Below are 18193 nucleotides of genomic sequence, written 5' to 3' on the forward strand. Positions count from 1 at the left end.
ATTTCAATTTTTCGAGTACTTGTATTTGAAAAAGATTTATGGAAAAAACTTAATACATGCGCAAGAAATTAACTGTTTATTTAGTTAAATATATGATTTACTTACGTTATTATCTTTATCCCGAATAATTTACACTCACAATAACTGTACACAACAACCAGATTATATCTTTTAATGAATTCACTTTGCATAGATATAGTATGAAACAGGCATAGACTAATTATTCATCGATGTATTTGGCACAGTACAGAACACCTAACACTTGTGGACAAGCTTAACTTTTTAAATGAGAAAAAAAATAAATCTCCCAGTCCGCTGCGGGCACGGGTGACGCGCGACGCCGGAGAGGATATTCAAGTAATAATTTGTTGTAATAAACAATAATAATTCAAGTTAATAATTTCTAACTGTGGCAAACCCCTTTTATTTAACTTTGATGAACATGAACTTTATTACTTATGGTCACAATTTTGGCGTTTGAATTTTTTTAAAGTCAATTTTAAAATGTATAAAAGTCGAAATACAACTTTTAAATTGTTTTTAAAAAGTTCAAACATTAAAATTGTAATCATGAGCAAAAAGTTCATATTCATCAAAGTTACATAATAAGAGAGGAGTGTTATAAAAGTCCGCCATTTTGAGTTCGTCGGCCATCTTGTTTTCAGCTGTCAAACCGCCGCGAGGCTTCCGTGAGATACTTAAGTCTCAGGGCCCGGAGGCGTTCGCTAAGGCCGTAAGGGAGAATAAGGGCTTGCTCCTCATGGACACGACATACAGGGACGCACACCAGTCGTTGCTTGCGACGCGTGTGCGTACGCACGATCTGTTGGCGGTCTCGCCGTACGTTGCTCACAACTTCAGCAATCTGTACTCGCTGGAGAACTGGGGTGGCGCCACTTTCGATGTGGCACTCAGGTGAGTGTGTAATTTAATCGAAATTAATGCCAACTTGGGTAGATGTGGGCTTAATTAACCTAGGGTTGTAGAAGTAATACCTTTAAAGAAACAAATAACGCGAGAGATAATAATATACCCAAGAAATCTTTTACCCAGACTTTGGACTAGACTCAAGTGTTTTCTTATAGGCAATATTTTTATGTCATGTGTATGCCCGTATCTGCTAAAAATAAAGTACATACACCTTATTTTACCAATCAACTAAATTGTCCAGATTCCTCCACGAATGTCCCTGGGAGCGGCTGGAAGACATGCGCAAGCTCATCCCCAACATTCCGTTCCAAATGCTGCTGCGAGGCGCCAACGCCGTCGGCTACACCAACTACCCCGATAACGTCGTGTTCAAGTTCTGTGATATGGCTGTAAGTTCACCTAAAGTAGTTGCGGAAACATCTTTTTTGTTCGTTGATACATCGTCAGAGTAGAAAATCTATGTATGTACTATCAGAGAAGTTGATTCCTATGCAAATCGGGGACCTAAGTAGTTTGGTTGTGTTACGTCAAGCCCAGCTGACAGATCACAATTAACATTGAATTGACATATTCGACCAAATAACGTTGGTCTGTCAATTGCATAGGAATCAACTTCCTCGATGGTACCATGAGGAAATTGATTCCTAGGCAGTTGACGGACCTACGTCATGTGGTCGGCTTATGTCAATTCAATGTTAGATGTGAATAATTGTGATGGGTCGGATGAGTTTGACATAATGCCACAAACTTGCCTATTAATTGTCTTATAACAAATTGACTATACAGATATCTTTATAAAAAATAGTGTGGTACTCAGGGACTGCCGCGTTCGGAGTGGGGGGATGGGAAGGGTTTAGGTTTTGTCGTTACGGAATTTCTCGCCTCGGTTAGCTAAAAAAATTTGAAACTAACTACTTTTCTTTCAGGTAAAAGCCGGTATGGACATATTCCGTGTGTTCGACTCTCTCAACTATCTCCCTAACTTAATCCTTGGCATGGAAGCGGCAGGCAAGGCGGGCGGCGTCGTCGAAGCGGCTATATCCTACACGGGAGACGTATCGGATCCCACCAAAACTAAATACGACCTTAAATACTACACCAACCTGGCCGATGAGCTCGTCAAAGCCGGCACCCATGTCCTGTCTATAAAGGATATGGCTGGGCTGCTGAAACCGCAGTCGGCTAAGTAAGTGGGAAATTAACTTATCTATATATATATATATATAAAAATAGATTTTCAATTGTGTTAGTAACGCTAAAACTCGAAAACGACTGAACGGATTGGGCTGATTTTAGTCTTACAATATTCGTAGAAGTCCAGGAAAGGTTTTAAAGTGACACGAAGTTCACCGGGACAGCTAGTATAGTTAAACAACCCTAAGAACCAGTCCACAGGGCGAGTTGCGTCTACGTTGCGTCGACGCAGCGCTGCCGTTTACATACAAATAACCAAGGTGTTCACACGGCGCGCTGCGTCGTTGCAACGCACACATGACGGACAGCAGCCCCCGAGACGAAGCATTACATAATTAGACTACTGGAGATAGGTAAAAATCATGCTCGAAGATTCCGTTACATAAGAACATACAGCTTAAGCTAATTAAGCGTGTTAAAAAGGAAATTATGTGTTAATCCAGAACCTAAACTACTGCAATGCCAAATTAAATCGGAATTTCTCATAATTCCTTTTGTATTCTAGATTGCTGATATCGGCGATCCGCGATCGCCACCCGCACGTGCCCATCCACGTTCATACTCACGATACATCCGGTGCTGGCGTGGCCGCCATGTTGGCGTGCGCGGAGGCGGGCGCGGACGTAGTCGACGTCGCCGTGGACTCCATGTCCGGCATGACCAGCCAGCCTAGCATGGGAGCGCTTGTTGCTTCGCTGCAAGGCACCCCGTTAGACACAGGTATGTAGCATGCGCTATAAAGAGAGACTCTTGAGTTCGCAGCCGCCATTCTAGCGTGCACGGTTGGCGTGCGTGGTCGTATACAGAGTGCGCAAAAGTAACTTAAGTTTCCATAACTGGGACAACCTAAAAAACGAAGAGATAAAATGTTTCTCTTTCAGTCTTATGGATTTTCCATATAGCTGTATAAATAGCTGTTCACGGTTTATCTTTTTCCAGCTTTCATATTTTTGTCCTAAGATTTTAATACCCATTAATCATTTCAGGTATCCCGCTACAGACGGTATCGGAGTATTCCGCGTACTGGGAACAGGCTAGGACGCTTTACGGGCCGTTCGAGTGCACCGCCACTATGAAGTCTGGCAACGCTGATGTTTACCTCAACGAGATACCTGGAGGACAGTACACCAATCTCCAGTTCCAGGCATTCTCTCTCGGACTTGGCAGCCAGTTTGAACAGGTCAAGAAGGCTTACAGGTAAATAACCAAATAACAATATAAAATATTTAATTTTCCTAAAGTCGCTTACGACATTTTATGTAAGAGATAAACTCAATTTTTTCCAACAATATGGAAATACGAGGCAAAATAATAACTTTTTTTTTTTTTTTTTTTTTTTTTATTAAATAAGGGGGCAAACGAGCAAACGGGTTACCTGATGGTAAGCAACTACCGTCGCCCATGGACACTCGCAACATCAGAAGAGCTGCAGGTGCGTTGCCGGCCTTTTAAGAGGGTATACGCTCTTTTCTTGAAGGTTTGCAGGTCGTATCGGTCCGGAAATACTGCTGGTGACAGCCCATTCCAGAGTTTTACGGTGCGCGGCAGAAAGTAAACTAATAATAATAACTATCCGATCGTGACTACGTTTTGAAAATTTTGTTTAGCGTTTACTCGTTCTTGTTACCATTTACCGTATGCGCCGCACGCGCTGTACGCGCCGCAATTTGTGATATCATTTCATACAAATTACAATGAATTCTGGGATGCGGCGCGTACGGTTTGGACAAAATATGTACGATCCTTTAATCTATTTAGTATTTTCTTTAATAATATACATCAAACATTATTATGTGCCTCGTCTATTTAATGTCTCCATAAACAATTTTTCCACTTTCAGAGAGGCGAATCTCCTACTCGGAGACATAATCAAGGTGACTCCCTCATCGAAGGTGGTGGGTGATTTAGCCCAGTTTATGGTGCAGAACAAACTGACGGCTGATGATATTAGGGCCAGGGCAGAAGAGCTGTCATTCCCGAAGAGTGTGGTGGAATTCTTCCAGGGAGCTATTGGTATACCGTACGGAGGATTCCCGGAGCCTCTGAGGTGAGTTTTCCTCACAAAACAGTTATGTAGCGTTTCAGTATGTCCGCGTGCTGTCTGTCTCGAGGTTTAGGGAATTTGTCCCCAAACCATCGTCGAAAGCAAAAATACCAGCGGAAAACCCCGTGGAAGACATACATGTTGCGTCTCGTAACCCAAAGGTAGTTGTCGTGATAAAACGTGTGTTCGGATTTTACTCATATTTAATAAGTTTGTGGTTCCGTACACATAGTGGACAAAAATATGGATTTTAAGGAATTATTTTCCAAGACTTACGGTATCGTTTTACCTTTTATATAAATAAACAAAAAGTTCACAAAAGTTAAAGGGTCCTAAATATTATAATATAATATTAGTGTAGATGTTTCAATACAAGTTCGTTTCAGATCTCAAATTCTAAAGGACATGCCAAGAATAGAAGGCAGGCCCGGCCAAGAACTACCGCCTCTAGACTTCGACAAACTGAAGAGCGAACTGCAAGAAACGTACCCAGATGTAAGTGTTTTGTATTATTATTTCAACTACCAGATACCTGGTATTGTCTGACATTCAAAATGCTTTTTCTAATATCTTTAAAAATGTTACTTGTTTTAACTGATGGCTGGCCGTTGCCTTGATTTTGACGTTTGAACCTTTTAACAGGTTTAACAAGTTAATATGTCAGAATTTTGACATTTGAACTTTTAAATTGTGTTTTAAACGATAGGTTAAATATCCTTTACATAATATTATACAATACAATACATTGAGGGCCTGTTTCACCACTTTCTGATAAAGTGCCGAATAGGCTATTCACAACTTTTTTGACAGATTCTCCATAGTTTATCTGTCAAGTTAATTGGTGGATAGCCTATTCGTCACTTGTCAGGAAGTTTTGAAACAGGCCCTAAGTCATAATATTCAGTTAAACAAAACACTATACACTCCCATGATATATATCGCGTCGCTTCGCTGCAGTGTATTTAAATAAAAAATGTCTTTCAGGTGACAGATCAGGACGTGATGTCAACGGCAATGTACCCGCAAGTGGCGAACGACTTCTTCCGCATCCGAGAGAAGTACGGACCCGTCAAACATCTGGATACCAAAACTTTCCTCGTTGGACCCACGGTAAGTTCGATGTTCAGTTAACATTTCTAATGCTAAGTACTCACATACGGTTTTGCTCGATAGTTTTACTCCAAATCGAGTAATAATTACTGTGTGGACCGCAAAACTGACAGCTCGAAGGCTCGAGCCGGCTTGATCGAATGAAATATATCGATTTAGAATAAAACTATCGAGCAATTCTGAATGTGTGGACGAAAGGCCGAGCCGCGGGTTTTGCTCGACGATATTGCTCGATCGAGCAAAACCGTATGTGAGTACTTACTTACTTAGCATAATACACGACTACCATAAAGTGCCTGATAGACGTACGAACGTAGTGGATTTAAGTTCGCAAACTTACTCGGCTCGCGCGGTGACACACGAGAATCGCTCACACTGGATTACCATGCCCTCAGGCTCGCGGCTCTTTGCTGACACACGGGCGATTAAGATCGTCGAGCCATAAGTTCGCGTTCTTACTCGCACGTCTGTCACTCCTTTTCGCTATGTCCACACTATGCGCTTTCGTATTCAATTTTCGTCATCTTCTTGTATTCAACTTTCGTTTGGCGCTTTCAATAATTGAATGCGTCAACGAACGCAACGCCAACATTTTAATTTTTGTTCAGTTGCAGTGTCTGTCAGCTTTGTAACATGATTACTTATTATTACACTTACTTATAACGAGAACGATTAACTGGGTGGAATATGTGCGGCTTATTTGGTCATAAGAAATTCCAGAAAAAATAGAACTAAGCGAAAGTTTTGGATACGGTCAGAGCGCATGCGTCGCGGGCATGCCTCGCGTCAACAGACTGCGCTATGACGCATGCCCTTGATGAACAAAAAAAGACACAGTGTGCACAAAGCTATAGGGTTACCACCTTATCTACTGTTAGCGCGCGAGTTGAACGCGGAAATGCGGTAGTGCTGTGACCTCATTAGAATTAATAATTTCGGTATGTCGATACATTTCAAAATAGGATTTTAGTTTAACATTATAATTTTCGAAAAAAAAAAAAACAAGAAAGTAATTATCACACTTTATTAATTCAAAATCAAATAAAAAAAATGTTTTTTTTAACAGAACTTGCTGGACTCGTTTCAGTCATTATCATGAACAACAATTACACGCGGCTGTAACTTGAATATTGTTGAAACTCTTTTTTTAATACAATTTATTCTTTATTTTATTTTTTTTAATTTAAAATATATTTTGTTTCAACAAATAGTAACGCGATAACATACTACACGAATGATAGCTGTGAAGTTCCGTACAACACTACACTGCAGGCGTGCGAGACGCGGGGTGCGGTCGGCGGGTGGGTTGCCCCGCCCTTCGTCTCAGGCCCCAACTGCATTTAACTTGCGCGCATGTAACAGTATACTTCTGTGCCATCTGTGGATCTGTCGACAGAAGAATAGATAAAGTTACAGATTAAGAAAAGAAATCTGCTACATTGTCTCTCGAATCTTATTTACCTTATTTTACGTTATGTTATGAGTCCTTTCTCGTCTCTAGGTTGGCGAGACCCTAGAAGTTAAGATCGAGCGTGGCAAGACGTTGGACATTCGGACGTTAGCCGTGTCGGACGAGATGACGGCGGCCGGCGAGAGAGAAGTGTTCTTCGAGCTCAACGGCCAGCTGCGCTCCGTGTTCATACGCGACGACAAGGCCAGCCAGGTGAGTCGACTAGTCGCCCAGCTGGATGACGGACGAGATGACGGCCGGCGAGAGGGAGGTGTTCTTCGAGCGCAACGGGCAGCTGCGCTCCGTGTTCATACGCGACGAGAAGGCCAGCCAGGTGAGTTGACTAGCCGCCCAGCTGGATCGCTGACGGACGAGATGACGGCCGGCGAGAGGGAGGTGTTCTTCGAGCTCAACGCCAGCTGCGCTCCGTGTTCATACGTGACGAGAAGGCTAGCCAGGTGAGTTGACTAGCCGCCCAGCTGGATGACGGACGAGATGACGGTCGGCGAGAGGGAGGTGTTCTTCGAGCGCAACGGGCAGCTGCGCTCTGTGTTCATACGCGATGAGAAGGCCAGCCAGGTGAGTCGACTAGCCGCCCAGCTGGATGGCTGACGGGCGAGAGGGAGGTGTTCTTCGAGCTCAACGGCCAGCTGCGCTCCGTGTTCATACGCGATGAGAAGTACAGCCAGGTGAGTCGACTAGCCGCCCAGCTGGATGGCTGACGGGCGAGAGGGAGGTGTTCTTCGAGCTCAACGGCAAGCTGCGCTCCGTGTTCATACGCGATGAGAAGGCCAGCCAGGTGAGTCGACTAGCCGCCCAGCGTGATGGCTTAACTAGTAAGGGTCACTAGATGGGAAGTCATAAGTTTTGGGGAGGAGGAGTTCGGACTTTAAATGTGACGAGAAGCCACGTTAGTAAAGGGGCGGGGTCGGGAGATGGCCCTCCCATCATCTGTTTTGAAGAGTTTTAAGGCTGACCAGACTAGTTAAAGGGGTGGAGTCAGGAGTTGGGAGGGGTCATTTGGGAAGGACGGGCTCGCGTCTTCGTACGCGACTAAGAGGCCCGCCAAGTGATTTGACTAGCCATGGCAGTAGTCGTCTTGTTCGTTGGCTCTTATCCAACTGAATGGCTGATATTTATTTCAAAATTCTAAGAATAAGCTTATAAATAGTAAAAATGGACTCCAAAACAGGTACAACCTGAGAGAAAAGCGTAGAGATGTAAGTACCTTTCTCTTTCATTGGTATAAAAATAGCCGTGTTTTTTATTCTTATGTCTGTCGCCTTATGTAACTTAACATGACACATAACTTTTTATTGTTACAGGAAATGAAGATACATCCGAAGGCCATCAAGGGTGACAAGAATCAAGTCGGTGCCCCGATGCCCGGCACTGTTTTAAGTGAGTATAATTACTGGTTGCTATTAAGAGTTTGTGTATTACCTACCACCACCCACAATTTTTTTGTTAAGTTATGAATGCAGTCTTGTTCTTAATGATCTAAAGAACATAACTGCATTCATAACTCAATACGAATTTTTTTTGTGGGTTAATACAACAACTTAGTGGCTTCACAGCTTCCAACTGTAAACACTAGTCAGTAATAATCAGGGCCCACGTAAGGGCTACTGGCGCCTGTGTGCAAAAAAAGGATTTTGGCGCCCCCTTAGGCAAATTTTTTGGGTCCTTGGTTTTGGCGCCCTTAAAGATGACGATTTGGCGCCCCTAGAGGGTGGCGCCCGTGTGCATTGCACACATTGCACATATGGTAGCGGGGGCTCTGGTAATAACTTAATAAGAATGTGTCTGAAGTCTCTTCATACTGAAACCACTGAACTTATTTGCATGAAATGATGGATTTACTTTGTGTCATGGGAAAGGATTAAGGATATTGTTCGTTATACAGATAAATGTACGGTCGTCGTGATAATCGCGTTTGGTGATAATAATTAAACCTTCCCCTTGTATTTTATATTCAATTACGTATGTCAACAAATTAATTGCAAGTGGGTTGCCTAAAAATTTCAGTCCAGATTTTTTTTTTTTACATTTTTCTGGTTATTAATTCCTAAGTTGCCAAATTGTAACGCTTAATAATAAAATAATCTACCAAAAGTACTGTGACAGTATACAAGGTGCAACAAAATTAAGTGATAATACTTTAGGGTATGTATGTGTTCCTTAGAAAGAGTTCACTGTGAAAGTAGCAGCGCTGAAAGACTTTTTTTTCACCTTTGTTTGAAAAAAATCATGACGCTCGGGAGCCTGCCCATACTCACATAAAAATTTTGCTCTTCAGCGCTGTTACTTTCACAGTGAATTCTATACAGGGGACTCATACACACCCTAAAATATTGTCACTTAGTTTTGTTACACCCTGTATTGTCTGTAATCTGTAGGCCTAGGTACTACGAAACCTTTTTGAGACTCACACAATCGAACGAGCATGCCGCGTCCTGCTCTAACAACGTCATTTCACGTTTGTTAGAGTAGAACGCGACATTCTCGTTCGATTGTTTGAGTCTCAAAACGGTTTCGTGATACGGCCCCTGTATACATTTAAAACATAAATTATTTAACACTCTTATATTTTCAGCGATAAAAGTGAAAGAGGGAGACAATGTGGAGAAGGGACAGCCCATCGCCGTACTGTCCGCTATGAAGATGGAAATGATAGTGCAGGCGCCGCGCGCGGGAACCGTCAAGTCGGTCGCCATCACTAACGGACAGAAGTTGGAAGGGGATGACCTGATTTGTACCATCGAATAAGTAAGCCAGGTCGAAAAAGAGTAGACACTGAACATAATTTTCACAACCGTGTTAGTATATTTTTTGCTATTATATAGCTTTTATCGCGCGCGTAGAGCGCAGCGCAATCAAGAAATTTCATACAGAAAACACCTAATAGCCACTCGCTCACTCCATGCGACGTTGCTAGACTTTAAAAAATACCTCCTCCTTTTTGGAAGTCGATTAAAAAATGCTATGCGATAGCTTTACCGAGGCAGTACCCGAGTGCCACAGCCCACACGTATTATATTTTTATCGCAAATCTTTTATTACGCATGTCAAAATCATGTCATGGCGACACCACAAACAAGTTATTAAATTTTATATGTTACACGTCAAGTTGAGTTATTATGACTTGACATGATTTTACTTTGTACTCGCTTCGGCAGTACATATACTAAAATTGGAACGATACAGAGAAGATTAACATGGCCCCTGCGCAAGGATGACACGCAAAATCGTGAAGCGTTCCACTTTTTTTTTTTATTAGAGTACGAGGGTTGGAGGCCTGGTGTCTTGAAATACAAGCAGGAAACTGCTTAGTTTAAGACGTCAGTCTCCCCACAACATATGTGCATTGTATTGTAAATGTTATAAAATATGTAAATTGATTATTGTGGAGAGAAAAATAAACATTATTATTATTCATGGGCGTACCGAGGGGGGCAGCTCCCCCCCCCCCCCCCTGGATCATGTTGACGTCCCTACTAAGTATATTATCTAGTACTTTCATTTATAAAAATAACGATTTTTTGCCATTTGTTTGCAATACAACTAAAAATTATTAAATTTTTATTCTTTATAAACACCTAGCTTATAAAAAATCTGATTTGCCCTCCCCTGGCCCAGAATCTGCGTAATTTGCCCCCCCCCCCTCCCCTGGCCCAGAACCTGGGTAATTTGCCCCCCCTCTGGCACAGAACCTGGGTACGCCCATGTTATTATTATTATTATAACATGCGCATAAAAAATGAAACAAACGCAACTCACATAAAAATTAACATACGAAAAGGTAAGGATTTTTTTTTTAATATAAACGTTACTAAAAATGTGTCTGGAAATAATATTGTAAGTGTACAAACGTGGAAATTTGAGGTAAAAACCCACCATTCGTTCGTGATTACAGATTACGTTTAGAATTTAGTTCAGCGTCTACTCTTTCTTAACAGAATGTACTTAACATTTTATGATTACTTAACTTTAATTTAAAAGAGATTTTCACTTATATATTTTCTGTCAAACTCTTCATTAGAGTTAATTAATCGTTCAATGTGTCTGAGTGTGGCCACTGGCGACTGGCCGAGGCCACTGGTTCATTTCTATGCAATATATTATAGTTTGTTTAGAAAAGACAAAAATACTCTAAGTCCTAAATAAAGATTATCTTCCCTAAGGCTCAATTTACACCGGCGCGGAATGGAAGCGCCAATTTCGCCTCATAACGCGGGAATTCCCGCGTCATCCCATTGTTGAGTCACTTCCCGCCCGCGGATTCCACAGACGGCACCGGCGAATTCTCGAGAATTTGTATGTTATACTATTGATATAATAAAGTTCATTATGCTATGTACAGTTACATTGGAAAAATTCACTTCCGTTCCACTCCGCAACGGTATAAATAATTAAGCCTTAGTTAAAGAATACATATTCGGTTTCTCGGCGACGGCTGCATGTTTTTTACCTTCCCTCTCCCAGGTTCCGTTCTTTAAAACATGGTATGTCATTGGATACGATTGTTTGTTGATTTTTATGCTGCGGTAATATTAGAGACCTAAAATTGTAGTTTAAGTAAACGTTTAAGTTAAAGTGCTTTTAGAGGTACTTAATAGGAGTAAAATTCGAATAAATGTATATTTTTGCAAGAGAAACTTAACCTTAGGAAATTAATTAGATAAAAATTATGTTTAGCAAACATAGATAGCCTGCACTCAGAGAAATTGAATAATTACTTAATTTTAAATTACAAATATAAGTTCCATCCATTTTCTATTAAACTCTTCATAAATAGTTAAATAATAATTATTAAATGTCTCCGAGTGCAGCCGCAACTACCTAACATAAAAATCAATAAACTTTAATTTCGATAGAGATTATGAATAAACGCACAGACTGTATTTATATTAAATTCGTTTGTTACAATGTTTATGTTGTTATTGATGTATTTGTTGTTATTTTTGTACCCATTTCGAGTTTGTATGAATCTCATACACAATTTTCTAAAATCAAAAATGAGCATTTTGTGTGAATGTCACTTTTCAACCGTATTTAAAAAAGATTATATTTTATTCTTGTTTCGCGTTTGAATATATTTAATTAAGTTAAAAATAATCACAAATGTATAATTTTATTATTATTTGTTATACACAATGTAATTTTAACTTCTACGTTATGAAATTTTAAAAATATATATTATGTTAGGTCAAATGAAAACCGTTTTTACTCGCGCGGGAGCACGTTCGCGTGTGTATAAATGATAAATATCTAGTATGGGCCCGCGCGAGTTTTAGCGTTGGCCCTTATTCGGTTCCAGTTCCAGGTTTGTCGAACTGTGTAATTATAATATTATAAATTGTCACAGCAAACAATATAACTAAGTTTTTTTTTTGATTGTTATTATAGCTTTGTGTGGTAAAATAGTACCGAAAATTTTAGAGGTACGATTATTAATGAAATCTATTTTAATATTTTGCTGTGGCAATACCGGTGGACAGTTTGAAAAGATGGTAAATGAGGGTAATTCGGTGCGATTGGATCAAACGAGTCTGTGATAAAATTTAGAGCGGCTTAGGCTCTATTTATGATATGCGAGATACATCGCGAGATCACAAGCAATTATAAAAAGTGGCGCGACCGGTCCGCTATTTAAATAAATAGTTACATACAATTGGTTGTGATGTCGTTGTGTAGCGGCCAAAACCGCTCGTGCACGTAAAATAGTTAGTACTGCAGACTATTTCTTGCGCTAAACGACAATGCGTAATGTTGCATGTCGCTCGATTGCAGATTAAGGCGTCGATGTGTCAGCACTACAAAAAAGTAAGACGTTGTAGGTTACACGCTCAGTTTCTCATCAGTACAATCCATCAATCTGGTAAGATTGACGCGAAACTAAATGTCTAACCAGTTAATTGACGGACTGATCATTTCTTTACTATGCCGACCATATTACGTTTGTGGGTCAAAAATTTTAGTCTAAAAATATATTTTTATGTTGATGATTTAAAAGCATATTATATTATGAAATGTATTATGTTACTAAATGTGAAAGATTGTAAGAAAAATTATATAAATAAACAAGAATTTATCTAAAAGTTAAAATGTTGTATGTACGAAAAAGTGAATGAAAGTAAATAGAAAGTATTGTTTTTCAGTCATAATTTATTTTAAATCTCAGTGACTGTAGTTCGCCATTTTTTTTAAAGACAATTTAGCTCAAAATAAGACGTACAAAAGACAGAATTATTTAAATTTTATTTTTCTCCAAGTTGCATTGTTTAACGCTTTTTAATGCTGTAAACGGTTATTTGTTTGCGCTGGTGCTAGTGTTTTTTATTAAAAACTTTCATTGTTCATGTTTTTTTTATTGAATAAAACCTTACATATTTTATTTTGATGATAATAAGTGTTCAACAGCTCCGGATTTATAAATAGGCCGAATGCCGATACAGGCCACGGCAGCGTCCATATAGGCCCTACAGATTACGTACATGGGGCGGCGAAAATAAACTGGGCTACTCTCAAAAAAAATATAAACTCGGCACTGTCTCAAGGGATTCGTATGAACATGCTAATCTTGCTGCAAGAAATGCCCTCTTTTCAATTAATTTTACAATACAAAAAGCTCAGTGGATAGTTACATGTTCCCAAGTTAAATGTCACATTTTAACGGCCCAATCTACTGCCTAAATCCAATTAAGAAATACAATGGCGCATATCATTTTAAAAATAAAAAACGAAAAAAATTAACACTCCTCCTTACTAATTATACAGTGTGTAACAAAAATAAGTGATAATACTTTAGGGTGTGTGCGTGTTCCTTGTAGAGAGTTCACTGTGAAAGTAGCAGCTCTGAAAGACGAAAAAAAATTTTCACTTTTGTATGGGCAAGGGTCCGAGTGTCACGAGTTTCCCCATACAAAAGTGAAAAACAATGTTGGTCTTTCAGCGCTGCTACTTTCACAGTCAACTCTATACAAGGAACACGTACACACCCTAAAGTATTATCACTTATTTTTGTTACACCCTGTAGAACCAGTACACTATGAATAAGCTAATGCAATGTATTGTCTTTAAGAGATTAGCGACTGTTCTTAACTTAAGGACAAAGTATAGTAAGTATAGCGAATCCATTGTTTAAAATATATTTTCATTACTATATAAATTGTGAATGGCCTCTAAACATGCTCTAAAATTCTAAACAAATGAAACAATCACATGAGTTTTTTTACGTTTAATAATATTCCAGTTGATGTAGTGCAAATAACAATTTTTACAATTTTACACATTTAATAAGTTATAAAATATGTATTTACAATATTTTTTACATACAGGCTACAACAAATTAGTAGAGGAGGTAGCAACATTTTATATGTCGTAATTCTTGCTCTTCTGGTTAGGGTCCGGGTCCGGGAGGTCTAGCTGCCGGTAGTACTGTTGTTGCATTCATTAGTGCGCATTTCATTTATCCAGGTGATGCTATGAATATAAGGCGCGCCTGATAAAAAGAAATGTCAATATCTCGCTTCCGGCTCTTGTCATGTTAAACAGCTTTAACAATTATTATTATTATTGTCATAATTATTACCTACGTTTGTGTTAAGCACTCCGTGATTACTAAAATGATTTTAAAATCACATTAAAATCCAGGATGGACAAAAACGTTGCGCACTAATGAATGCAACTACTACCGTCAGCCAGACCGCTACCGTATTTTGACAAGTGGTGGTTCTAGTTTATTAATAAATTAATGCATACACGAAGTTAGAATAAAATAAAGAATATTTAATATACTTTAAGATTGTAATAGTGAATTAACATTATTCCAATTAGAATCTGGAAAAATCTAATTAAAATCAAATTCTATCTCAAAACATGGTCCTGTCAAACCCAGACCGGATTTGACAGGACCACGTTTTGACAGGACCATGTGTCACGCATACCGGGAGATGGTTTGACATGTAGGAAAAATGCAAATTTTGACAGCTGACAGATAACTGTAATCAGAAGAGCAAGAATGATGACATAATATCACAAAATCAGCCGACCTGAAATCCTTTTTTTCAAACGTTGCTACAACGGAACTGAATAATTTTTGACAATATTATATTTTTTCATTTTCGTAGAAAAGACCGAGTTTAGACACTTGGGTTCACCGCCGCGGAATGGAGCATCAATTTCGCCTCATGTCGCGGAAATTGGTAATGACTAACGAAGAACTCTCGAGAATTCCGCGGAAGAAGCGCGTCCAATTTTTGGCTCGTATGTACTGCAGACATAAAACTCATTGTGCTATGTACAGTTTCGCTACAAAACGTCGCTTCCATTATATTCCGCGGCGGTCTAATAATATAGTTTTACTGGACATTATAATACAAATTACATTTTACGATTAAATACTTACATAACAAATAACAATACTATGTGATTTGCGATCTAATTTTCTTTTACTGTTCAAACTAATCACTGCTTTGGCACTTAATATTATGCATGCCTAATAGCATGCAGTTTATAATTTTTTGCCTACATTATAGGTGGTTAAACACAGACAAAAATAAACATATAGATACTTAAATATAAAAATTAAGATTCATCATATTAAATAGTCATGAATTTACTTTACCAACGTTATATACAAATTCTTAAATCTACTTGAGGTTCTTAGTAACAAAATCTTACAAAATAACCATTTACACACTTGTACATAATATACACTTACCTTAAAATTAAACGCTTACTTAAAGTTAACGCTAATTAGAGGATCAACACATAATATAATGGAGCATTCAACGTACGATTCATATTTGTTTAAATAATTATTTGAGAATACAATATTGTAGAATACAAGACAAGATTGTCGTGTTATTTGTTTTGAGAGAGATTTGCCCTTAGCCAATTCAAAAGCATTTTGTACAATTTGAAATTCGTGAGAAGCGGATAAAAAAAGAAATACTTAGAACTCCTGAGACTGGTTTTGAAAACACAAGGAAATAAGCATCCTATGTTAGCTACGTGTTCATCCCAACAAAACTACATAGAAAATATTCCTGAAGAAAAAAAAAAAGATATATAAAATCAGTTTTGACTTGGAGCCTCGACGGATCATGTGATGCATGTTGAGGAGCAGTATAAAAGACGAGACGAGATCACTGCAGACATGGAACAGTTTATAATTAGCATTTCAGATTCGGATTCCTCACTTGAGATAGAATTTTTAGAATCAGATTTTGAATATAGTGATTAAACAATAAAAACAATTGTATATAATTTTGATTTTCTGTGTTGTTTTTTTATCTCCACTTAATCCTTGGTGGTTGCAAGAGGAGGGTTAATAGTTTCAGGCATGTATATTGTACAAGTATGTAATAAATAAACATATTTGAGTATAATCAATACAATTTATGATGCTTGCGAGCATGTGTGCTAATACACTAAAATTGCATAACGACGGTGAATTGGCAATTTCTAATACCTCTAACGTTTTTTGCGTTTTTCGGTTTATTGCATATTTGGACTGATGAAAGATAGACGCATGTAGTGACAAAAACACCTAGTTCGATATTTAGTTGGATTACGACTTAAACATGAATAACAATACCTAATAACTCAACGTAGGTACGTAAATTTTGCTGCTGAAATTGAAAAATATTCTATCTCATGTCTTCTTCATCATTCCGTCTTGTTGGACTCGGAATAATGAAACAAACACGGCAGGCGGCGGCCGTGCTGTGCTGCGTGAAGTTAGTTAGCATACTTTGCGAGGGTGGAGGGAGGGGATCACTCATCACCGTCAAAGACCGCGCACACGCCACAACGAACTTGTTTGAACAGGTTGTGTTTATTTATTTGTATAGGTACGTCGCAAAAAATATTTTGACTGTTGAAAAATTGGGTACAAATCAAGACGTGAGTATATTTTTCAATAATTTTATACATTAGTTATTACTTATTAGTGAGGTGCCAGTGTAACTACGTTTTTATTGCTACTTTGATGTAACTTTTCCTTGTGGAAGTTACTTTAAAAGTTCTTATAATTTTTTTATGAATTATTGCTTTCTATATTTTGTGTTATTATGTCAAATTCTTTACAAATAAATATAGTTATCTACTAAGTGTTTATAGCTTAGTTAGGTATTATTTCATTGACAAAAGTATTTCTTGTTGGAATAACAGCCTAAAAATGAGATAGGAGTATTTGTTTTGAGCTTACACTTACTGTTAAAAATATTATTGTGAGATAGGAGATATTGCTAACTTACCAAATTCATTACCTGTAAGACGTATTGTTATGTTTTCAGTATCATGTCACGCAACGACCGTCTTTATCAAGGTGTGAGAGGAAGAAAAATGTTGGATAACCTAAATATACATATTGTGACAAAACTAAGACACCCTACTGCACAAGATTATGAAGAAATGTTTGGACAGAATCATCCACTGGCATGTATCCATTTCGTTTTTTATAAACAAAGTTTATTAGGTGGCCAATGGCAAACTTTGCAATTTTTTTTTTTGTTGTACAGGCAAGTTCAGAAAACATCTTATGTCATGAAAGTGCTTCTAAGGAGCCCGATGCGTTGGTCCCTAGCAGCTGTGTTGAATTTCCTAATATTGCATCTCGAACGTCGAGCCCAAGCATTATTGAAAGTTTTGGTATGCCTAGTTGCACAGAACCTTCAAATATAGTGGCTAACCCCATACCTTCTAAATATTCTCCAACCAAGTTATTCAAGTACGTCACTTATCGCCTTGGAATTGAACCTAGCACTGACCAACACAATCCGGCTTCTAGTACCGAAAGGGGAAATAATCTGGTATTTCAAAAGACTTCAGGATACTGACCACTCGTAACTGCTCGTTCAATAATTTTTACCGCCCATTTAATTATTATTTTCCTGCTCATTTATAAAAATACTGATCCATTTCTTTTGTTTTATTTCTCCTTTTTGTTTACTTTACTGCTTAGTAAAATAAACAAAAAGGACTGCTGCTTATTTTAAGAATAAGAACGTTTATTTGCTGTTAAACTTATGTAAAAATTAGTTATTAAACTTACCAAAACTGCTATTTACAACTGCTTCTTTAAATCAGTGCCTAACTATAATACTTACAAAATAAAAAACATTTTTACAGGTCATTTAACTACCGATGCCATAGTCACAGCTGATCTGATTCTTATCAAAAATAGACAAAATATTTGATACGCTCAACAGTGACACTCCAAAACTACGCCGAGGAAAACCATTTTCCACAAACTTAAAAAAAACATCTCATAAACTAAACATCATTTAAATTTTATGCATCATATGAAAAAAAAAATTAAGAAATGAAATTTATTGGTGCTAGAGGTACCCCACCATCACAAGAGGGCTGGGTTTGGACGTTAAATGGTGTAGAAAGATAGTGGCAGTGACAAACATTCCACCGAAAGCATAAAGAAATAAAAAGTTTATCCATAA

The 18193-nt window shown here is 38.3% G+C and overlaps 1 protein-coding gene and 1 non-coding gene across 6 annotated transcripts in view; both read left to right on the top strand.

The window, feature by feature from the left end:
• The window catches only part of LOC121734955 (pyruvate carboxylase, mitochondrial), a 36856-nt gene extending 26791 nt beyond the window's left edge, over positions 1-10065 (top strand). For all 5 annotated transcript variants that reach the window (XM_042125601.1, XM_042125604.1, XM_042125603.1 and 2 more), the window contains 11 exons: positions 666-915; positions 1172-1319; positions 1857-2116; positions 2630-2844; positions 3111-3321; positions 3965-4171; positions 4555-4663; positions 5153-5278; positions 6780-6941; positions 8054-8129; positions 9325-10065. In XM_042125601.1, the coding sequence (XP_041981535.1) occupies positions 666-915; positions 1172-1319; positions 1857-2116; positions 2630-2844; positions 3111-3321; positions 3965-4171; positions 4555-4663; positions 5153-5278; positions 6780-6941; positions 8054-8129; positions 9325-9497 (1937 nt within the window). In that variant the 3' untranslated portion in view covers positions 9498-10065. The remainder of the gene's footprint in view (positions 1-665; positions 916-1171; positions 1320-1856; positions 2117-2629; positions 2845-3110; positions 3322-3964; positions 4172-4554; positions 4664-5152; positions 5279-6779; positions 6942-8053; positions 8130-9324) is intronic.
• LOC121735117 lies at positions 9892-9998 on the top strand. Its single transcript, XR_006036816.1, has one exon. It is a non-coding gene; the product is annotated as a U6 spliceosomal RNA (small nuclear RNA).
• Positions 10066-18193: the final 8128 nt, after the last annotated feature.

The sequence above is a fragment of the Aricia agestis genome, chromosome 16, assembly GCF_905147365.1.
Source record: "Aricia agestis chromosome 16, ilAriAges1.1, whole genome shotgun sequence".
Classification (NCBI taxonomy): Eukaryota; Metazoa; Arthropoda; class Insecta; order Lepidoptera; family Lycaenidae; genus Aricia; species Aricia agestis.